General features: G+C 52.3%; 1 protein-coding gene across 3 annotated transcripts in view; it reads right to left on the bottom strand.

Annotated features, from left to right (window-relative positions):
- STIM1 (stromal interaction molecule 1) overlaps nucleotides 1-24,528 on the bottom strand; it is a 110,518-nt gene that overhangs the window by 61,361 nt on the left and 24,629 nt on the right. For 2 of the 3 annotated variants that reach the window (XM_074144588.1, XM_074144596.1), the window contains exon 2: nucleotides 5,509-5,642. In XM_074144588.1, coding sequence (XP_074000689.1) covers nucleotides 5,509-5,642 — 134 coding nt within the window. The remainder of the gene's footprint in view (nucleotides 1-5,508; nucleotides 5,643-24,528) is intronic. The other variant, XM_074144603.1, reaches the window with a different exon arrangement.

Raw genomic sequence — 24,528 nt, 5'->3', positions numbered from 1 at the left:
AGTTGCAGAAAGCTTTTCTCTCCAAGCCCTCTTCCTGCTGAAGTGCCCGACCCCAGGGAGTGGGGTCAGGGGTTGAGAGGAGCCAGGGACTGACCATAAACCTTATTTCCTTGGGAAACCAGGCTAAGAGCATCCCAAAGAGCCGTCGGCGGGAGCCTACATCACAGCTGCCCCGAAACAGCCGGAGCTGCCTTCGGAGTGAGTGCGAGGAGCAGAAATAGATCCCTAATTAGAAGGTTTCCCCAGGAGGGACGGTGCTTTCATTTTAATCGAGGTCACTGATGTCATCTCAAACTTCATTGAAAATTCGCTTCCAGAAAGGAAAAACGCAACGATGATTTAAGGACAACATAAAGCTGTTCGGACAAAATTTCAGCTATAATTAGAATATTTTAAAAATACAGTTGTCTGCCTGTGTCTCCCTTTCTGCCCAGTCAGGTCTTTTAATCCAAACAAAACATCCCCATAACTTATCCCTAAAGAGAAAGGGCCGAAATAGTAAATGGAAACGGGAAATTCTCCATTGACCAGGGAAACGCAGCTACGGGAGCGAGGAGCTCATTCTCCCGAGCCCCCACCACCGACGTCTGCGGGACCCCCGGGCTCTGCCCGAGCTCGCAAATCCTTCTGGAACACGGGTGATGAAACCCAAGCTTCGGAATTACCTCCTCTTTAAAAGAGGAAGCTTTGGGTTGTTGGTTTGGTTTTGTTGTTGTTTTTTTTTTTTTTTAATTAAAGGAATTAATCTAAGGTGAACAGAAAGGCAAACGGCAGAGAACTGAGCTTTTCCAGGCAGCTCATCACACTCGGCTCAATCTCTGGGCAAGGTTGACCAGTCACCAACCCGTCCTGCTCCGGAGCTGCCTTGGGATGTTCATTAGCTCACTATTGCAAATCATAGACTCACAGGAGGGTTTGGGTGGGAATGGACCTCAAAGACCATCCAGTTCCATCCAGAGACACCTCCCACCAGACCAGGTTGCCAGGGCAGGGGGTGGGACTGGATGGTCTTCAGGGTCCCTTCCAACCTGAACCAGGCTGAGAGAGCTGGGGTTGTTCAGCCTGGAGAAGAGAAGGCTCCGGGGAGACCTCATAGCAGCCTTCCAATATCTAAGGGAGCCTCCAGGAGAGCTGGAGAGGGACTCTTTGTCAGGAGATGGAGTGACAGGACAAGGGGGAATGGTTTTAAATTGGAAGAGGGGAGATTTAGATGAGATATTAGGAGGAAATTCTTTGCTGTGAGGGTGGTGAGGCACTGGAAGAGGTTGCCCAGGGAAGTTGTGGCTGCCCCATCCCTGGAAGTGTTCAAGGCCAGGCTGGATGGGGCTTTCAGCAACCTACTCTAGTGGAGGTGTCCCTGCCCATGGCAGGGGGGTTGGAACTGGATGATCTTTAAGGTCCTTTCCAACTCTAACCATTCCATGATTCTATGATTCTATGAAAACTAACAGAGAGTCTGCCAGGAGCTGCTGGGAGAAGGGGGCGCTGGGAGAACCCCCGTCAGGGCCACACAACGGAGGGATAACGGACACAGCAAGAGCTGCTAGGACCAGGACAAGCGATGGAAGGGACTCGGTGTCCGTCTGATTCAGTTACAAGGGATATGAAGACTGACCAGTAATGGCGGCAAGGCAGGGATTCTGCAGCCTTTCAGAAAATTATATTTTATTACTCATAGAACCATAGAACCATAGAACTGTCGTTGGAAGGGACCTTCCAGACCATGGAGTCCAACCATCAACCCAATACTGACAAACCCACCACTGACCCATGGCCCTCAACACCACCTCTGCCCGGCTTTGAAATCCCTCCAGGGATGGCGACTCCACCACTGCCCTGGGCAGCCTCTGCCAAGGCTTCAACCCTTTCCAAGAAAAAATTGTTCCCAAGCTCCATCTTCAACCTCCCCTGGGATAACTTGAGGCTTTTTCCTCTTGTCCCATGGCCTGTTCCTTGGGAGAAGAGACCGACCCCCCCTGGCTACACCCTCCTTTCAGGGAGTTGGAGAGAGCGAGAAGGTCTCCCCTCAGCCTCCTTTTCTCCAGGCCGAACACCCCCAGCTCCCTCAGAAGTTCTCCAGACCCTTCTCCTTGTGCTCCAGACCCCTCACCAGCTCTGGTGCCCTTTTCTGGACACGCTCCGGCCCCTCAAGGTCTTTTCTGTCGGGAGGGGCCCAAAACTGGACCCACCCTCGAGGTGGGACCTCCCCAGTGCCCAGTCCAGGGGGATGGTCACTGCCCCAGTCTTGCTGGCCACACTGTTCCTGACACAGGCCAGGATGCTGGTGGCCTCCTTGGCCACCTGGGCACACTGCTGGCTCTCGTTCAGTCTCTGGAGGGTACAATGAACTCAGGGCACAAAGGCTCTGAACACACAATGCTATTAATGCTGGTACAACAAGCTCTCAACCAGTCAACCGAGACAGAAGACAAGATTTGCTCAGAGACATAAAAATTCCTAGTTTGTGCCCAACCCTCCCACATGAGGCTTGTCCTCAGTTTAATAACAGGCGAGCGGGATGTGCCAAGTGAAGCCCTTTGCCCGGGGCCACCCCAGGAGTCAGTGGGAGAGGCCGAGCCACAGCTCCGGAGCCATGCCGAGCGGAGAATTGCCTCCAGGGAAAGCACCGAGCTGCAGGAAATGCCATCCAAAGCTTTTAATTTGTTTTAATTACTCTGTGAAGTGGCATTTATGCAGGGGAAACAGCCCTGAGACCTGGGAACAGCCGCCAACCCCGCTGGCTCCTCAGGAACAAGGTGCTCAGTCCCAGGCTCCTGTGACATGTCCCTGGGGACTGTCACCTCCTGGGAACCTGGAGACGCCTTGTGGTGGTTGGATTTGGCCAACAAACTGAAGTGCTGTGGTAGTTTGGGGGGAGATATAACCTCATAGAACCATAGAGTGGTTGAGGTTGGGAGGGACCTTTCAGACCATGGAATCCAACCATCAACCCAACACTGACAAACCCACCACTGATCCATGTCCCTCAGCACCACCTCTGCCCGGCTTTGAAACCCCTCCAGGGATGGCGACTCCACCACTGCCCTGGGCAGCCTCTGCCAAGGCTTCACAACCCTTTCCAGGAAGAAATTGTTCCCAAGCTCCATCCTAAACTTCCCCTGGGGCAATTTGAGGCCGTTTCCTCTTGTCCCATGGCCTGTTCCTTGGGAGAAGAGACCAACCTCCCCTGGCTACACCCTCCTTTCAGGGAGCTGCAGAAAGCGAGAAGGTCTCCCCTCAGCCTCCTCTTCTCTAGGCTAAACCATGGTGTGTTTACCATAGAATCACAGAATGGTTTGGGTTGGAAGGGACCTTGAAGTCCACCCAGTCCCACCCCTTTCCCCGGGCAGAGACACCTCCCACCAGACCAGGTTGCCCACTTGTCTGAGAAATAGGAATAAAACACCCTAGAGAAGGGCTGGTGAAGGAGCAGTGGTTGTGCAGGCTCTCACACGCCTTCAGTTTGTCATCTGCATCAAAACGGGGGGAAAAAAGCCGAGAGAGGCCTTTTGGTCCAGAAGCACCAGGTCATGATTTTGTAAACACCCAACCCCATGCAGATTGTATCAGGTTCTCCCACGTTCCGATCTTCCTGAGCCTACAAAACACTGACATCTTCAACAAGGCCAAGTGCAGGGTCCTGTACCTGGGTTGGGGCAACCCCCGGTCGCAGCCCACACTGGGGATGGAGGGATGGAGAGCGGCCCTGAGGAAAAGGGCTTGGGAGTGCTGGGTTGTGGGGGGAAAGCCGGCCATGGGCCGGCAACGTGGGCTGGCAGCCCAGAAAGCCCCCCGCACCCCGGGCTGCATCTCCAGCAGCATGGCCAGCAGGGCGAGGGGGGGGATTCTGCCCCTCTGCTCCGCTCTGGGGAGACCCCCCCCCCAGTGCTGCCTCCAGTTCTGGGGCCACCAACAGCAGAAGGACATGGAGCTGTTGGAGCGGGGCCAGAGGAGGCCACGGAGATGCTGGGAGGGCTGGAGCCCCTCTGCTGTGAGGGGGGGCTGAGAGAGTTGGGGGGGGTTCAGCCTGGAGAAGAGAAGGCTCCGGGAACACCTTAGAGCCCCTTTCAGTCCCTAAAGGGGGGGACTCCAGGAAAGCCTGGGATGAGGGAGGGGAGCCATGGGACGAGGGGAAGGGTTTGACACTGAAAGAGGTGAGATGGAGATGAGATGTGGGGAAGAACTTTGCTGTGAGGGTGGTGAGAGCCTGGCCCAGGTTGCCCCGAGAAGCTGTGGCTGCCCCATCCCTGGAGGGGTTCAAGGCCAGGTTGGAGGGGGCTTGGAGCAACCTGCTCTGGTGGGAGGTGTCCCTGCCCAGGGCACGGGGTGGCACTTGGGGGGCTTTAAGGTCCCTTCCCACTCAAACCGCTCCGTGATTCTCTGATCTTCATCAGGCAAAGGCCCGAGGTGTGGAGGCCACGTTCAGCAAGGCTCCGCAGCCCAGCACAGGTGGCCGCCAGCTCCTCCATCCTCCCCTGGCCGGGCACACGCCGGGCACCGTGTCACCACCAGCAGCGTTCTCCGCAGCTCCTGCCTCACCTCCTCCCAGGGCCAAGAATTCAGACCATCCAACAGCCCTCGCTCCAGCACGGCCCCGGCCTCAGTCGCAGGATGTGGACTTGGCACCAGACCCTTCCAGCCTCCAGCCTTCAAGTGAGTTGTGAAGCTCCAGAGCCAGACGTGACCCTCCTGAGCCCAGCAGCAAGGCCAGGCCAGGCTGAACATCGTATCCGGGCACTGTTTTTTCTGTGGATTGAGGGACTGGGAGAACTGGGACTGGAGGACTGCCTGTGACTGGTAGCAGATCCCTTCCCCAGTCTCCTTCCTTTTAGCTCCCAACACTTTGACTTTCTTAGATGGCAGTCTCCTTAAAAAAGGACAGAATCCCTCACCTTGGTCAGAGCCTGGTCAACGAGCATCCACTCGGATGGCACCACGATAAATAACCAGCTTTCTCTCTTATAGTAGTCATTTGTTTCTATTGCTGCTTAACTAAGAAGAGTTTTCTTTCTCTTCAATAGAGTTATCAGTTTAAGGCCGAGACAAGAAAAAAATTGCTCCTTTTTTCAGCAGCTGGCACACGTGTAAGTAACTGTTTCTGCTGGGCTGGTGGAAGAACGTGGTGAAGAACATGGTGAAGACCGAAATGGGCAGGAGACAGCGGCCGGTGGGTTTTGCTCTGCAGCGACAGAGGCTTGAGCAGAACCCAGATTCCCAACCCCATAATTATAAAAGGAATGAAATAATAAGAACAACCGTGTGAATCGATCTCCTTCTCGTTCAGCGTTGGAATAAACTGGCAATACCTTGGGTGCAGAAAAGGATTAAGTGACCCGAAATGCCCAGAATGGAGGAAAAGCCACAGACTCTAAAGATTCCAGCACTAAATAACACAGAATCTTGGCTCCAGGTGGCCCATTGCCCACTCTGCCCACGGCCTTAAGAGTTTGCACCCCGGAATTTCAGGCCCCCCCCAGCCCCACCAGCACGACCCATGAAAGGACCGACCTCATCGCTCTCCTCCACGTCCACGTTGCCGTTGGCATCGTCGTCCATCTGCTTGTGGATGTTGCGGACGGCTTCGAAGCTGAGCTGCTCGTCCTCATCGTGGCACAGGGGCTTGTCGATGCGGCAGAATTCTGCTGAGGGAAGAGGAGGACACCGGCGTCAGGGGGCCCCAACGTCCCAAAAACATCAACCCGCCTGTTTTCTCACCAAGCTTCTCGTGTTTTAAAAGCCCTTCCACCACCCTGGACCTCCCGGTGCTCCCAGGGCCTTCTCCTGCCCACGGTGGCCACCCGTGCCCCGTCAGCAGGGGACGGGAGGGACAGGAGCTATGTTTTACCTCCTATTTCTGAGTTTTATTTCTCACTCGGAGGTTGTTAGTGTTGGCAGAGGGTCCAGCGAGGACATTTTGGGAGTAAGAGCTGTATGTTTATCTAACACGTCAATTAAAACAAAAGTTTGCCTTCTTCCTGATTATGAAACGGATTTTTCTGGCTTCTTTTCCACATATTTTTCCATGTTTCAACACTAAACACTTTAAATTTTGTTGCGTGCCTCAGCCCATGGAAGCACCAAATGGGGCTGATCATCCCTTCTATGGCTCACCAGGACGACCACAGACCAGCCCCAAGACACAAGCACCGACGCCACGCACCAAAAATCCCCCCAAAGGTGGGACCTTCACAGGAAAAAAAAAAACCCTTTTACTTCACAGAGGCTGCAGCAGATTCACTGTGAGCAGAGAACGACTAACAACCATCTAGGGGTGGCCGCTCCGAGGCTGCTGTGAAACCAGTTTAATAGCTCCTGGCTTGGTTCCCATCAGGAAGGCCTCATGCCCAAAAAAATCAAAGCGAGTTCAGACTGAACCCTTGGAATTTAAGCAGAAAAGTCCACATTACGCACGAGCTCAACCCAAAGCTTGAGATGATCCTTTCAGAGCTCAACCCAAACTCTGAGATGATCTTCTTAGAGCTCAACCCAAACCTTGAGATGATCCTCTCAGAGCTCAACCCAAACCTTGAGATGATCCTCTCAGAGCTCAACCCAAACTCTGAGATGATCTTCTCAGAGCTCAACCCGAACCTTGAGATGATCCTCTCAGAGCTCAACCCAAACTCTGAGATGATCCTCTCAGAGCTCAACCCAAACTCTGAGATGATCTTCTCAGAGCTCAACCCAAACCTTGAGATGATCCTCTCAGAGCTCAACCCAAACTCTGAGATGATCCTCTCAGAGCTCAACCCAAACTCTGAGATGATCCTGACAAGCAAAACCCAGCTTATTTATAGGAAAAGTAGATGGATCTTCTCCTGCTGGTGCTCACCTGGCTGTGCAGGGATGATCATTGGGACTATCCACCTCCGTCCCCTCCACACAACTAGCAAGTACTTGGATTCACCATCAGTACCAAAGACTTTTCAATATTAAATCCACACAAGGGTTTTAAAATTATTTTATCACGTACTACATGATCCCTATGGAAAAAAAATTCCTAGAGGAAGTCTAAAAGCCTCCAAAACAGAGGTTCTGACAGAATTTATGTTACCCACCACATTTCATAGAATCATAGAATGGTTTGGGTGGGAAGGGACCTTAAAGACCATCCAAGTTCCATCTGCGGACACCTCCCACCAGACCAGGTTGCTCCAAGCACCATCCAACCTGGCCTTGAACCCCTCCAGGGATGGGGCAGCCACAGCTTCTCGGGGCAACCAGCCCTCCGTTGCTGGCACCATCAGGCACACGCATCAGGCACCAAGGCCCTTCAGACACCCCACTTCTCCAAGGTGGCCTTTGGTGGCCCACAGACAAACCGTATTTACCAAGGGGAGGTGCCTGGTTTTGTCCCAAAAGCAGGTTTTTAGAAATGGGCTCTCTGACATGAAAACCCAACCACCCTTTGGGGATCGGCAGAGGGACAGATGCCACAGTGGAACGGGTGGGAGAAGACGCGCTGCAGGACGGCACCAAGGGGAGGTCAGGCCAAGGGCCTGATGGGACCATAGATGGGGTAGGTACCACCACCACGTCAGCTTCTGGCTGGTTTTGTCCCAGCAGTAACCACGGCTGTTGATGTTTTAAGGTAGATCTCACCAGGAGAGTTTGCACTCAGTTGTGCAAACCCAACTAAGCAGGAGTCCTCATCAACGGACAAGACTCACCCGCCGGGGTGACGTGAGGTGGACCCATCACGGGCAGGACACAGCCCCACGCTCTGTCCCTCGGGGTGTAACACTTGCCCCCCAGCACCCTGCTCTCCCACCCACCCCTGTGTCCCACCACCGGGGCTTGGGGTCGGGTTTTCTTTGGTGACTTCCTCATAGGACATCGTGATCAATGACAACACATCTTGTATCACAGGACCTTCTGCAGGTTACACCTATTGCCAGACCTAGAGCTGGCATAACTGGGGCTGAATTTATAGGTTTGGTTTCATCACCATCATCATCATCATGCTCAATCTTCCTCCTTCTACCTGCTTTAGTTGTAGGAAAACAAAAACCAGGAGAAAACATAAACCAGTTGAGTTTGGGAAAGACCAGACCCACCGTGCCTCCCTGCAGCAGGACACTCTAAGAGTCCACGTGCGGCTTTATTTCCAAATGCGAAGATCCAACCACCTCTACCAAATTACATCAAAAGCCATTTTCTCTCTCTCCAGTCCAAATTACCCCCCGCACCCATCGCTGCCCATCTTTGGTTTAAAGAAATAAGAAATTATCCAGAACTGAGTAGATCAGATTTTTTCAAGTTTCCCTTAGAGAGCACCACACGTAAAATGTTTGTAAGAAACAGAAGAATTAATTAAAGGTCACACAAGGAGCGGTTCCTCCCTCCGCTGACAAGCTGCTGGACACAGAACTGTGTCCCCACACCAGGTCCCACAACCAAACCAGGGTCTGGAGAAGACCCGTCCCATGAGGTCCAGCGTGGCAAAGGCTGCACTTGGGGGATGAGGCTCCATCTGAAGTTCTGGGGTTCTGCATTCGTTAGCTGAAGAAAAAGAAGTTCTGGAACACGCTGCTGCTCCTGATAGATATGAAAAGATGAGATGGATGATGATGGAGATGCTTGTGTGTTCCTGAAGAGGCTGGGCTGGTGTCCTGCTGCTTCACAAACGTTGGGAAGTTTATTCTGCATCAATTCGTGGCCATCTCTATGGCCAGGAGAGCCCAGCAGCCCTGCAAACTGGTGGCCCAAACCAGCAAGGGGACTGAGAAAGCCCTCCGTCTCTCCTCCACACTGTTCATGGCCACCCGCCATGAAGCTGGTGGACATAAGGGCCACCTGGGCCCACGGAACCTGCGCTTGGACCTGGGAAAAACATCTGGAACATCAACACACGGCAGCCAAAGCCAGGGACAACGCTGTGGTGGGCTGGGCGTGAGGAACGGTGGAAGTTCAGGAGGTGAAGTCAGCGTTTCCCTGCTGGGGTGTGCCAGGAAGCCTCCCTCCTTCCATGACACCTCTGGGGACAACAGGAGGCGGAAGGTGACTAACGGCACCGCGCAGTGCGGCCACAGCATCGTCCGGGCACTGCACAGAAACCCATGGGAAACAGTTTTTCATCCGCGTAATTGTTGTTAATTTTAATTGGCAAGGGAGAGGAACTTGGCAGAATTATTTTAAATATTATTGGATGCCCTCGCGTTGATTTGTGCAGATTTGGGTTTTCCTCTCCCACCCTGCAAGGATTTTCTTCGCAGTTATTGCAGAATTCGCTCAGGGCTTTGGGCTGGGCCTTTTTCTGCAGTGATTTGTCACGACAGAGAGCAAGGACGTGGGACGGTCACCGGATTCACCCTGCCTTTGGGCTCCACTTCAGAAGGAAAAACGGAATCAGGATACAAGATAACTCCCCCAAAATTCCGCGATCGTCTTGTTCTGAGCCTGTGCTTGTTATCGCAGCAATGAACCCACCAACGCTCCGGCAAAGGTCAAATTATAGGAAGGGAAGGTCGTGTTATTACAAAACAAGAGGGCTTTTATTCATATTAACGCTCTCACCACCATATAACCCCAAACCACGGCTGTCCCAGGGGTCCTTCTCAGCGTTCAGACACACGAATTGAAGTGATCTTGCCCAGATTTCTCCCAACCCCAAGGACCACCCGTGGGCATTTGTAACACGAAGACCAAGGAATGGGGCCCAACCATGCCAGCAGCAGGAGGAGCAATAAAGCTCTGGCTTTGGGAATGGCATGTGTTGATCACCAAGCCCACAATTAACGGCAATTAAGCCAGTAAATAGCCAGGAATTTGATGTTTGCCTCAAGGCCAGAAAAAAAAGCCGAATAAGCACACAAGTGATTTAATCAGCAGAAGACCCTGGGCTGATAAAAGGATGGTCATGAGGTTCCACCAGAGGGCACGGGCCATTCCCCATTATCTCCATGGGGAAAACAGGCTGCAGCTGTAAAAATACCCAAAATGAAGAAACAAAGAGCAGGGGCAGGAACCTTGCCCAAGATTTATGGGAGATGAAGGAAAAAATAACACTTTTCTCCTTAAAGGGAGACAAAAAAAGACCTATCCAAAAGCCGGGTCATCTCTTGGGTTCCTCGTGAGCGGTTTATAATGTAAATGAGGGCTTAATAGCCAACATGCCTTGTCCTCCATGTCACACGCAATGACGCTCCACGTCACTCAGATACAACCTGTGGCACCTCCAGTGAGCGAAAGCCTTGAAATGAATATGAAATTGGTTTTGTTTAATTAACATCTTCCTCTTCCAGAAGGCTCGGCATGGAATTTTGCTATGGCAGTTTCTACAAGAGAAACTCTCTGGTCCTCATCACTTGTCCCAGCTCTTCTCAGGGGACAGAGCACACCGGGGGTGGGGGGGTGGGGGTGGGATGGGGGTGGAGGGGGGGGTGACTGCTGGACCCCCGGGGAGCTGACACCAACAGCTTTACGACCCTCCCATCCCACTTCTCTGAGTCATCAGGAGTCTTTTGTCTCCTTGTCCTGCTGGTTTGTGCCTCCAGCCCTGCTCTTTATCTCCCCACTATCACCTCTTAACAGCTACTCTCTGTCCTTGCTCTCAGAACAAAGAGTCCCTTCCAACCCATCCATGTCCTGATAGACGGGGGTGATGGCCTGGGCGCTATCAACACATGCCATCTCCACATCCCTGCTCCTGCCATTGTTCTGGACTCACACTCACCCATCGTCACCCCTCGGGGCTCCCTCTCCCCCGCTAAAGGCATTTTGCAATCTCCTTTGAGCAGGTGGCCACAGATGGACCTTGCTGCCATCCCCATGGTTGCCACTGCCTGGGACATCACCAACAGACACTTAGGCCTAAGTGCTAGAGTAGACCAGGCAGGGCTGGAGTGACATCTACCACGAAAAGCAGTTTGGGATGGTTTTACGAACAGATTAAAAAGACACGTCTTATGAAGTATCTTAGGAGACACGGTACTTTCCAGTCCCACATCTTCTCCTGCTGTGACCCTCTCACTCTGAAAGGACAAGAGGCAGCGACACAAACTGGAATACACGAAATCCAACTTAAACATCAGGAAAGACATTTGACTCTAAGGGAGGTCAAAAGCACTGGCCACAGATTGCCCAGAGAGGGCGAGGAGTCTCCATCCATGGAAACAGTCGAAAATCAACTGGACATGGCCCTGGACAACCAGCTCTGGGTGACCCTGCCTGAGCAGGGCCGGAGAGGACCATCTCCAGAGGTCCCTGCCAGCCCCAGCGACTCTAACATCCAAGTATTTTATTTCATTTCATTTCTCGTGGGAGATTCTTTCTAATGAGAATTGTTTGTTTAATTTCAGGTTCTCTCAATTTTCTTCTACAAGGTCCCATTATCTTCAGTAACGCTGAAAAGCCGTGCTAAGGCCATCGCCGCCAACTGTCCCCAGTAGCTTCATAACAAGAGCAGCCACTGGGACAGGCTTAGACAGCAGTTTAATTATAAGAGTAGTCATTTACATAACTCACTTTTATAAACACTGGAATGGCAGCCAAAAAGTCTTACATTTGGGGAAAAAAGAATTGTTTACATATTTCACTAATATAAACAAGGACTCAGCTTCACTTCCTTCCTTGAAAACCTCTGGTTTTCAAATAAAAAGGCGCCACGGGCAACTTCATAAAAGCATTAAAGGGGTTTGTAGGGGCCGTACACAGAGATTACCGTCCCCCCTTGAGGGGCGAGGAAAATGAAAGGGAACCGGGATATTTTGTGAGGCTACAGAGCGAAGCAGAGAGTCCTTTGTCACTAGTTCCTGTGGCAGAATAATTCCTTCCCTGGGAGATGCGAAGCAGGGCATGACGTCTCCCTCTGGAAGGCGGCATTGTGCAACTCTGGTCACGTCAGGGAGATGCACATAACGTGGTGGCATCGCCAACACCCACCTCATCCATCTTTTCACCTCATCCATCCTCCCTCCTCAACCATCTTCCCACCTCAACCATCCTCCCTCCTCATCTACCCTCCCTCCTCAATCATCTTCCCACCTCATCTATCCTCCCTCTTCATCCATCTTCCCACCTCATCTTCATCTATCCTCCCTCCTCAACCATCTTCCCACCTCAACCATCCTCCCTCCTCAACCATCTTCCCACCTCAACCATCTTTTCACCTCATCCATCCTCCCTCCTCAACCATCTTCCCACCTCAACCATCCTCCCTCCTCATCCATCTTCCCACCTCATCTACCCTCCCTCCTCAATCATCTTCCCACCCCATCTATCCTCCCTCTTCATCCATCTTCCCACCTCATCCATCCTCCCTCCTCATCCATCTTCCCACCTCAACCATCTTCCCACCTCATCTACCCTCCCTCCTCAATCATCTTCCCACCTCATCCTCCCACCTCATCCATCTTCCCACCTCAACCATACTCCCACCTCAACCATACTCCCACCTCATCCACCTTCCCAACATCCTTGGGGCCCAGGAACTCCATCCGCTTATTTTCAGAGCGGTTTTCGTTAGTAGAAGATTCTGGCTGAAGGGAGTTCCATCTGGAGCATTCAAGCCAGCGTCTATGCTCAACACCACTAAATTATTCATGTCCTAAATGCTGTGTTGAATTATCATCACCTCTGAAACAGCGGGGTCTGTAGCTGACAGTGAAATAGAAATTCCCTGGAGACAGCCACTTTTCCACTTCTTTTTACACGAGGGGCTGCAAATGGCTTCTGCAGCACAGATGGGTGAAGATCCCCATTTTAGTAACCCAATCGGTGAGTCTTCCTAGAAAACCTTCAGCTACTAAGTACAGATCAGCAGGAGTTCAAAGATATAATTTTTTCCTTTGATGAACTTCTTTCACCATGCAAAAAAAACCCAACCCTGTACCTAACTCAAATTAAACAGTCTAGAAAAAATGTAAATACAAGCAGATATTGGACCATTTGATCTCTGATACCCTTTTAGAGGAAGTAACAATGCCCTCGGGTGCCTCTGCTGGAAGATCTGACTGTGAATGTTCCCAAACCAGCTAATGATAGCGTTCAGAGAAACGGGCCATGCAGAATTCACCAGGCCAAAGCCATCTCCACCTCCCCTGCTCTGATGGAACTACCGGTTCCTGGAAAACCCCCTGGTCTCTCAGAATCAACATGGCAAAGCTGTGTGAGGTGGAACAGAGGCAGGAGGAAGCCCTCGGTGATCAATCTATGGACACATTCATCTCTTCAGGTCACCACCATCGGCTTAAGACAGGTCCGGGAAGGAATTAATCAGCAAAGTGACGCTGCTGTACTGCCCCCAGCTCTTAGTCAATTAAAAATTAAATATTTCTTCCACAAATGGGCATCTCTCCTTGGCAAAAGCTCAGCATCTGTTTACTAAAATTAATTCCCTCATCACTGACTGCAATTAGCCTGCTTCATCTTCTCCATGCAACAGTTTACTGATTTAGTATCAGCAAAGCTTCATCCCATTTCTTCCAAACATCCTCATTTTTTCCTGCAACCAGCACCAAAGTCCATTTTAACCCTTCCTCCCACCAGTCCCCTCCAGCACAAACCTCTGGTCTCCCACTCTTATAGAATCATAGACTGGTTTGGGTGGGAAGGGTCCTTAAAGACCATCCAGTCCCATCCAGGGACACCTCCCACCAGAGCAGGTTGCTCCAAGCCCCCTCCAACCTGGCCTTGAACCCCTCCAGGGATGGGGCAGCCACAGCTTCTCGGGGCAACCTGGGCCAGGCTCTCACCACCCTCACAGCAAAGAACTTCTTCCCCACATCTCAGCTCAATCTCCCCTCTTTCTGTGTCAAACCCTTCCCCCTCCTCCTATGGCTCCCCTCCCTCATCAAGAGTCCCTCCCCAGCTTTCCTGGAGCCCCCCCCTTTAGGGACTGGAAGGGGCTCCAAGGTCTCCCTGGAGCCTTCTCTTCTCCTACTCTCTCAGCCTCTCTCTTCAAATGCTTTGCTCTTTCCAATCCATTAAAAAATAACACCCACCCCCCCAAAAAAGAGTCACCCACAGAACAAAACAGATTTATTTCCCCTCTGTGGGGGGGAAGAACCCACCACCAACCATCACCAACCCCACCCCCTGGGCACATATCATCCTGTCTCCTCCTGCCTGGTCTGTCCCCACACACAGCCCAGTTCTGATCACCCTTCCCATCTCCTGCCCATGCCACCAACGGAGGATATGGGCACAGTTCTGCCCTCCCCATCGCTCTCAAACTTCTCCAGACCAATTCTCAGCACCCTTCCTTGGGTGCTCTGGCCTCAAACCGCCCATTTCAGGTATTTCCTTCCTGAGAAACGTCTGTTTGCTTTCCTCGGGCCCAAGGACCGCGTCATATTTCTGTTGGGCTGTCCAAATAAGATAGGAACGGTTGTTTTGGTACCACCCTGGAAGGCAAAGCGGTTTCACCTAAAGTCCTCTAGAAAATCCCACGTCAAGCCCTTTTGCAAGATGAGCAGCAGAAGCCAAAATACCCCACGGGCAGGAAAAAGTCCTAATGGGCTGGAATAACTAGGGATTGAGTTACTTCATAATAATACACTAAAGTAATCTCACTGCTTACACATTCCTCCTGCTTTTGTGCCGGACAAAATTGAGGAATTGAAACTGTACCAAACAGCGACGGCCATCCAGACTGGAGTTTAAGGTCGTCCTTCCCTCAACACGACTGTCCTTTCGCAACAGATGTTCTTTAGAAGCACCTTCACCAGAGACAGGGCAAGTTTTGCCGCTTAATTTAAACCATAGAATCATAGAATTGTCCAGGTTGGAAGGGACCTTTAAGAACATCTAGTCCAACCATCAACCTAACTCTGATAAAAACCATCACTAAACCGTGTCACTAATATTGTAGGTTGTTTGAAAACCGCAAGAATTCAGCCCACAGTAGACAGACAGACCTGATACCTGCTGGCATTGTGACAACCAACACCAGGAGACACCAGTCACTGGATAAATAAACCCTTTCCTTCCTCCATCTCTGTGAAACTCTTGGCTCCATGGCTTCAGGGAGCACCAGCTTCTGTGGTTCATTGAAGTTCATCAAGCAGCAATTTTCCTTAATGCTTCAGTATTGTGGTAATTTCCGTAAGTAACCTCTATCCATGTTCCTGGAGAGACAGAAAATGCAAACAAGTGTTCCCAGGGGAGAGGATCCTCCGAGGAAGGAAAGCTCCTCGGCTCCCCAGACTTGCTGTGAGAACTTCATTGGAAGGAGAGCACTGTACTGAGCCAATGGTGGTGGGTGCAGGAGAGGTCCATGCTGCGGGGCGAGCTCCTGCCCTCACAAGTGGAACAAGGCAGGTCCTTCATAGACCCATAGAATGGTGGAGGTCGGAAGGGACCTTCCAGACCATGGAGTTCAACCATCAACCCACCACTGACAAACCCACCACTGACCCATGTCCCTCAGCACCACCTCTGCCCGGCTTTGAAATCCCTCCAGGGATGGCGACTCCACCACTGCCCTGGGCAGCCTCTGCCAAGGCTTCACAACCCTTTCCAAGAAAAAATTGTTCCCAAGCTCCATCTTCAACCTCCCCGGGATAACTTGAGGCCATTTCCTCTTGTCCCATGGCCTGTTCCTTGGGAGAAGAGACCGACCTCCCCTGGCTACATCCTCCTTTCAGGGAGCTGGAGAGAGCGAGAAGGTCTCCCCTCAGCCTCCTTTTCTCCAGGCTGAACACCCCCAGCTCCCTCAGAAGTTCTCCAGACCTTTCTCCTTGTGCTCCAGACCCCTCACCAGCTCCATTGCCCTTCTCTGGACATGCTCCCGCCCCTCAAGATCTTTTCTGTTGGAAGGGGCCCAAAACTGGACCCAGCCCTCGAGATGGGGTCTCACCAGTTCCCATCCCATCCATGGCCTGGGAGAAGCTCACTCCCAGCTCCCACGGTCCTGCTCCTGGTTCTTCACCCTCTGGCCCCACAGAAACATCTGCTGAGGGCAGCAGCTGCCCAGAGCTGGGCTTCCCCATGGTCGCACGGAAAGCAGAGTTAATCAAGGAAGTGACCAGATGTTTTCTCCAAGAGTTGCAAATTATGAAAGAAAAAAATCTTACTACACATAATTTGGGTTGTTTTTCTCCCCAGCTTCTGCTTTATGGCATACATATGTGATGCTTTTTCAGATTTGTAGGCATTTTTCTGACTCTTGGTCACACTTTCCCCATGTCGTTAAACACAGCCTCTAATTTACAGCGCCTGGGAACTCCCACGTCTCCAAAGCCGGGGCACGACCAAAACCCGAGACATCACTGTACGGATTTGCCTTTTCCAGACCCAGCTGAGGACCTGCATCCCACACATCACCCTCCTCAGAAAAATTTATTAAAATATTTTCAGAATTACGGGTATATTTGTGGGTGTCACTCATAGAACGTCTAAGAGATTTACCGCTCCCTCGCTTTTTTTTGCGCTGCGGGGTCTCTCCGTTCCCCTGCCCCAGAGCACACAGGGGCAGCCGCAGTGGGGAGGGTCCCCTCCTGCCTCCCCCCCACTTTCTGGGGGCCAGACCCAGCAGATTCAGTCGATGTTTTCAGGTAAAAGTGACCTTCTTCAATTTAAATGTGGTATAGGTGGTATATGTGGTATAAATATATTACTTATATTTAGATGTAAGGGATGTTTATTAACGCTGACGTGTAAAGATTTTCAAGTATAAATATATCATAGAAATTTTTGGATTTCTGAAGACCAATTCTGCATCAGTGCTCCGAAACAGCCGTGTTTCTAGAGTCATTCCCTGCCCTGCCCAGTGTCGGCCACGTCCCAGAGGCCAAACGGAGCTTTTCCCTTGCCCTTGGCGGTCCTACCCCCTTCCCCAGACCAGGGAGCTCCAGCCTTTTCCTGGGCCAAATGCAACCACCTCTGGCAGCGCAGACGCAGCCACATGGGGACAAGGGACCCTGAGCCACCAGGATGGATGCTCTCGGTGCCGAGCACCAGCTCTTCTCCCCCTCATCACGGTGGGAGAGGAACGGTGGGGGACAAAACCTGAGGCCATCTGCTGATGCACCCTGAGCTAGACAAGTGACGTCCCCAGAACTGCTGCCCATAGACTGGTTAGAAGGGACCTTAAAGACCACTCAGTCCCACCCCCTGCCCTGGGCAGGGACACCTCCCACCACACCAGGTTGCTCCAAGCACCATCCAACCTGGCCTTGAACCCCTCCAGGGATGGGGCAGCCACAGCTTCTCTGGGCAACCTGGGCCAGGCTCTCAACCCATCCATCCATCCATCCATCCATCCATCCATCCCTCCCTCCCTCCAACCCTCCATCCATCCAACCATTTCTTCCCCACATCTCATCTCCATCTCCCCTCTTTCAGTGTCAAACCCTTCCCCCTCCTCCTAGGGCTCCCCTCCCTCATCAAGAGTCCCTCCCCAGCTTTCCTGGAGCCCCCCCCTTTAGGGACTGGAAGGGGCTCCAAGGTCTCCCCGGAGCCTTCTCTTCTCCAGGCTGAACCCCTCCAACTCTCTCAGCCTGTCCTCCCAGCAGAGGGGCTCCAGCCCTCCCAGCATCTCCATGCCCTCCTCTGGTCCCACTCCAGCAGGTCCATAACTCCTTACAGATGGTTTGAAGACAGAAACCCGGGGAGGGGTGGGAAGAAATCACTGCCGATCTGAAGACAGACGTGATCCAGCCGCTCCAGTCAACCACAGCCCACGGAACGCGGCTTTGAACGCTGGCTGCTGTGCACGGTGATGCAAAGCTAAAAATTATTATTTTTTAAGCGAAAGGAAAATTGCTAATAAGTCAGGAAACCACATAATGGATGAGTGAGTCATTCTTGCCTGAAAAAAAAAATGAGGCGCCAAAGAAAGCTGAGAAGAAATCAGAGAAAACCCCCCCAATATTTCTGCCGTTCCCTCTCATCGCGCCTGACCCACGCGAGCCGTTACGGCAGCAGGGCTTGCCCAAAGCCAGGGACCCCCCGTCCCGTGCCCTTGGTCACCCCGGTACCTGATAAACGCTGCACAAAACCCCTGGGAGCAAGAAGAGCTCAAGATCGGTAATTTCACATTGCAACAGAAACAAAAATTTTGGTAGCTTTCACAAGGTGGCAGAGAAACATATAATTCCCTTTTCGCTCTGAGGGCAGGATAAATGTTTTGATAAATAAACTGATAAATGCCTTGATAAATAAATTGATAAATGCCTAAAACCCAAAACAAATATATTTCTAATTTTATTATTCAGGCAAGACCAAAATAGAACAGCGTTTGCCTCAAGGTTAGTCCAAGTCACCCCCAGAGCCATGAATTATACAATAAAGACGCCAATTAAAATTACAGAATCATAAAATCACAATCACGGAATGACGTAGGTCAGAAGGGGCCTCTGGAGCTCAACCCAGGTTCATCCACCCAAAGCAGCTCTAACTCAGGCCAGGTCAGCCCGGATGGAGACCCCACCACCTCTCTGGGCACCTCCAGGGTTTGACCCCTCTTACGGTTAATTTTTTCCCCCTACATCATGTCGGGGTTCCCCATGTCACAGCCCATGTGCGTTGGGCACCTCTAGGAAGTGTCTGGCTCCACCTCTGGGCACCACGATGGGGTGGCTGCAGACAGGTCTCCCCATGTCCTCCTCTGCCCCAGGCTGAGCCAGCGTGGTCTGCAGTGGCTCTGGTAGACCCATTCCAGCATCTCCACCTCTTTACTGTGCTGGGGACCAAGGAGGACACAGTGCTCCAGGCACAGCATCAAAACTCCCTGATGAAGAGGAGGACCACCTCCTTGGACCTGGTGGACCCCCTCCTGCCTCCCTCACCCAAGGGCACTCTGCCATGGGCTACTTCTATTTAAAAGACGTGTAGACGTGGTGCTGAGGGAAATGGTTCAGTGGTGGGCTTGGCAGTGATGGGTTAACGGTTGGACTCGATGATCTTGAAGGTCTTTTCCAACCCAAATGATTCTATGATACTACTCTTCAAAGCTACCTCCCAGAGAACCGGCCCCAGCCCAAACACTAAGCAGGGGTCGTCCATCCCAGACACGAGACCTTGCACTTGCTTTTCACAGAATCACAGAACGATCTGGGGTTGGAAGGGACCTCTAGAGACCCCCCAGTCCCACCCCCTGCCAGAGTAGGTCCACCCAGAGCAGGTCCCACAGGAATGCGTCCAGGCGGGGTTTGAATGTCACCAGAGAAGGAGACTCCACCACCTCTCTGGGCAGCCTCTTCCAGGGCTCTGCCACCCTCACAGGAAAGAAGTTCATCCTCACGTTCAGATGGAACTTCCTATGTTCAAGTTTGTGCCCATTCCCTATTGTCCTGTCACTGGGCACCACTGAGAAGAGTCTGGCCCCATCCTCTTGCCACCCAACCTTCAAGTATTTATAAGCATTGATGAGATCCCCCCTCAGTCTTCTCTTCTCCAGACTAAAAAGACCTAAGTCCCTCAGCTTTTCCTCATAAGAGGTTCCTGCCAGAACCCTTCCACTTGTCCAGGTCCCTCTGAGGGAAACCTCTGCCCTCCAATGCTCCCTGTGATCTGATGTGACCCACACAGACCACAGCCATTTGCATTGGGCTGTTGCCCAGGTTGAACCATTCTGTTGCCCAAGGCACAGAGTGACATTGGGAACATGGGGGGGACATAGGGAGGGGACAGAGGGGACAGCACCGCACACCCCTGAGCCTCAGAAACAACGCTGCGAACTGCTTTGGCCCCATCCACCCTGATCACAGCTCTCTTCTGGAGGCCAACCCTAGGATCAAAGGAGCTACGACGCTTCAAAGAAGCTGGGAAATGAAGGAGAGTTTAAATAAGTCTGGAGGATTCCGCAGGCAGGGAACACGTCAGCACCATGGTTGTGTCTCCCAACACTGAGAAGGTGCCAGCTTGAAGCCGAGCCCTTTGGCTCCTGAGCAGCATGGAGGTGGGACTGGGTTTCATCTCCAGTCTAAATGAAGTCGTGCCACCAGTATCCACCTAAACGCAAACGAGCACGGCACCAGCTACCACCAAAAAGTCAGATAAAAGTGTGAAAGAAGAACTTCATGGGGACCTTTCAGACCATCAACCCAACACTGACAAACCCACCACTGACCCATGTCCCTCAGCACCACCTCTGCCCGGCTTTGAAATCCCTCCAGGGATGGTGACTCCACCACTGCCCTGGGCAGCCTCTGCCAAGGCTTCACAACCCTTTCCAGGAAGAAACTGCTCCCAAGCTCCATCCTAAACCTCCCCTGGGGCAACTTGAGGCCATTTCCTCTTGTCCCACGGCCTGTTCCTTGGGAGAAGAGACCGACCCCCCCTGGCTACACCCTCCTTTCAGGGAGCTGTAGGTCTCCCCTCAGGGTGACAGAATGACAGTGACCATACAGGCTGTAGGAAGGGAGGCAGTGTGGGAACCTGCAGAGGGTCTCCTGCAGGTGGGACCCAGCCCTTGGTGCCACCACGGCCGTGACACAGACCATGCAGCCACTTCTCAGACACCACCGGGAGGGTCCACTGCTGGCTCCACTCCCTGCTGTGACCACAACCAGGTCTGTGGCTTCCCACGGAGCCCCACACCTCACCAGCACCAGCCACCAACCCACTCCAAACAGATTTCTTCCCAAAAAAGTGTTTCCCCCATCACTCACGCTCCTAACTCAGTTTTCTTCTTCAAACAGGATGATTGTTGTCTCCTGAATTATGTCACCCCCCTGGTGACGCAACCTGACTGATTGCATCGGCTGATGTTGAAGTACAAAAATGCAGACACCAGTAAATCAGGTCCAAAATGCATTTTACCCCAGGATTTTTTGGCTTTAGCTAGAACGGAGGTGTTTGGGCTTCCTGATTTGGTTGGTGGTTGGTTTTGTGCTTTTTTTCAAATGTGATCCTAATTACTACTAATCACACAAGGGTTTGGGTGGGAAGGGACCTTAAAGCCCATCCAGTGCCACCCCCTGCCCTGGGCAGGGACACCTCCCACCAGACCAGGTTGCTCAGAGCCCCCTCCAACCTGGCCTTCAACCCCTCCAGGGATGGGGCAGCCACAGCTTCTCGGGGAAACCTAGGCCAGGGTCTCAATCCATCTCTCCATCCATCCATCCATCTCCTTATCCATCCATTTCTTCCCCAGATCTCATCTCAATCTCCCCTCTTTCAGGGTCAAACCCTTCCCCCTCCTCCTAGGGCTCCCCTCCCTCATCCAGAGTCCCTCCCCAGCTTTCCTGGAGCTCCCCCCTTTAGGGACTGGAAAGGGCTCCAAGGTCTCCCCGGAGCCTTCTCTTCTCCAGGCTGAACCCCCCCAACTCTCTCAGCCTGTCCTCCCAGCAGAGGGGCTCCAGCCCTCCCAGCATCTCCGTGGCCTCCTCTGGCCCCGCTCCAACAGGTCATCATGACTCCGAGGACGGCTGAAGGAGCACATCGCCTCAGGAGGAAAAGCTCCATGAGTGGACAAAACAGAGGGACCTCTTGCCTTCATGCCTGCCCTCCTCCTCCTCTCACAACAGCCCGGGACCCGAGGATCCCCACGGCCCCTTCGCAGACAAAGCTTCTGCTTAATTAACTCAAGCGAAGCGGTGCCGTTCCCACGCTGCCGTACAAGGCCAGCTTCTCCCAGTTTTAACCTTATTTATCCCTCATCTCTAACCAAGAATGGATAATTTAAATTTTCACAGAAGCTCTGGAGAGCAGGGAAGGCGGTGACAGCAGCCCTTTTGGAGAGGGCACAGGCCCCACTTCTGCTTTTCCCACCACGAGAAGGGATCGGCTGCCGCTCGCAAATAAACCATCCCGGGGGGTGGGTAACGGCGCGGCTGCATCCAGCAAACTCATTGGAAACACATTCCTGTGGTTTAAGACATTTTCTCGTTTACAAGACTTTTTTTTTTTTTTTTCCCCTGAAACCAGCAAAGTCCTCAGGGAACAGAGCAGGGCCCTGCCAAGGTGAGATGCTGCTCGTCATCACCGGGCCTACAGGAAAATGCTGTTCTGCAAAAACATGCATTAATTATTAGAATCATGGAATGGTGGAGGTTGGAAGGGACCTCTCAGATCACGGAGTCCAACCATCACCCCAACACTGACAAACCCACCACTGACCCGTGTCCCTCAGCACCACCTCTGCCCGGCTTTGAAATCCCTCCAGGGATGGCGACTCCACCACTGCCCTGGGCAGGCTCCTCCAAGGCTTCACAACCCTTTCATTATTTTTCATTTCAGCATTAATTATAAAAATCATAGAATCATAGAATTGCCTGGGTTGGAAAGGACCTTCCAGATCATCGAGTCCAACCATCAACCCACCACTGACAAAACCCCTCACTATTAGACCTCAAGAACGGGATGCAATCGTTGGCTTGACTTCTTCAGGGAAAAAAAACCTTCCTGGTCATCCCGTTATTCTCCTGTTCACCCAAAGTCAACCAGAGGGTCATCTCCTATAGAGCCTTCTCTAACGCTTTCCACCAGGACCAGCCCACCGGTGCAGGGGACCTGAGGCTGGGAGGCACTGGGCCACCCATGGTCCCAGCAGATGGTGGAGGAGAAAGCTGATGGAACAGGGTGGGAAGAGGAAGAGGGTGGGAAGGGGAAAGCAGGAGGAGGAGGAAGTGGCCGGTCAACAAAGGACACAAACCCAAGTTTCATTATTCTTGGTGCTCGTGGACACGTTCGGTTCTACCCACGCGATGGGACCCCTGGTACAAGGAGATCCTGGAGGCGCCAGGCACTACCTAGGAAGCTCTCTTAGAGACGTAATTCCACCACATTCCACATGTTAAATGGTAATGAAAGGATCAAGGGACAGAGGTAGATGAAGAAGGAAGAGCCACCACTCCGCAGGAAGAGCTGCAGGAGCATCCAGGAGGGAGAGGGGGAGCCCGACCTTCCCGAGCCAGCCCTGGGAAAGGCTCTCCCGCACACCCCACAACACCATTGTTCCCCACTAATTGTCTATAGCTATACTATAAAAATATAATATATATATAAAAAATATATAGCTAACTATCAAAGATTAACCTCATCCCCACACACTTCACTCGCCCTGTGGCTAGTCACTGCCAGGTGACAACGCTCCGTACGCGGCACAGCAGGACGTGGAAAGTGGCCATTCGGAGGAGGAACAGTGGCAAAAATTAAAATAAATCTCTTTAGGAGTCGGTGAAGATTATTCACATATTTTTCTTGTATTTTTTTTCCCCTCCTCATCAACCAAAGATGTTGCTCGAGCCAGAAAGAAGCACTTTGGCCTATCCTGGGTGAACTCTCCCCCCTTAAAAACCCCTTAGAAACCTTAAATCATCATTCTCCTGCTCCAAGAAACCAGCTGCCTCTCTGGATACAGAAGCAGAATAGAAGTTGTGGGCTGGCACAAGGCCACCGAGCAGGGCCACCACGCTGGCAGGAACGCTGGCCTGCCCGGCTGGAAGCCGAGCAAATGCCGCCTCCTTAATAAAGGTTGTTACTTAAAAAAAAAAAAAAAAAAATATTTAAAAAAAAAAAAAAGAAAAAAAAAAAAGGTCATCCCAGTTCAAGCCACAGAAGAAAAAAAAAAACAACAAAAAAAGCAAGTCTTGAAATGACTCCTTGGGGAACACGGGTTAATTCGGGTATTTTATGCCCTGTTTTGCTACACCGGAAAAGGAAATGCTGCTGGTGGAGGACAGAGTGGGGAGATTCCCGCCTGCAAAGCACTTTCACAAATAATACGCTGAATAAAGTGACTTTTTTTCTTTAGGTGACCACCAGAAGAGCAACTTTATAGAATAGGATGCTGAGTAAAGAGCACCGCGAGGATGAGGAGGGACTGGGAGCAGCTGGGGCAGCAGAAGGGGACATCCCACCCTGGAGATCCTGTTCTGCTGCCACCCATCACCACCTCCATGGGGAACCAAACCTGGAGGAGAGAAGGCTCTGGGGAGACCTTGGAGCCCCTTCCAGTCCCTCAAGGGGGGGCTCCAGGAAAGCTGGGGAGGGACTCTGGATGAGGGAGGGGAGCCATAGGAGGAGGGGGAAGGGTTTGACCCTGAAAGAGGGGAGATGGAGATGAGATGTGGGGAAGAACTTCTTTGCTGTGAGGGTGGTGAGAGCCTGGCCCAGGTTGCCCCGAGAAGCTGTGGCTGCCCCATCCCTGGAGGGGTTCAAGGGCAGGTTGGAGGGGGCTTGGAGCAACCTGGTCTGGTGGGAGGTGTCCCTGGATGGAACTGGATGGGCTTTAAGGTCCCTTCCCAACCCAAACCATGCCATGATTCTATGAAACCAAGGGACTACGAGGCCCTGGTCGAGGGTCCGCACCAAGCACACAGACCCAACACCACCACGCTGAGACCTCCTCAGCCCCATACAAGACCGACCGCTTCTGCTGAGGACCAGACTGCTGGGGCTGCAGGAGCAGGCGCTGCCAAAGCCAGGAGGGAAGGAGGAAATGCTTTTGGGCGACAACGAGCTGTTACTCTGACAGCTCAGCGGCTTTCCAAACCTCGCCCTTCCCAGGAAAAAACTGCTGCTGGAACTCCAAGGAACCAGCTCCTCTGCAGAGCTGGGGAGGTCACAGCCATTAGCGCTTCCCGCAACGGGGATCTCAGAGCCATCACAAACCACTTCTGCTCCTTCACGGGCTTTCAA

This window comes from Numenius arquata, chromosome 1, assembly GCF_964106895.1.
Source record: "Numenius arquata chromosome 1, bNumArq3.hap1.1, whole genome shotgun sequence".
NCBI lineage: Eukaryota > Metazoa > Chordata > Aves > Charadriiformes > Scolopacidae > Numenius > Numenius arquata.
The sequence above is the reverse complement of the archived record's forward strand: the minus strand, read 5'-3'. Positions and strand labels throughout refer to the sequence as shown.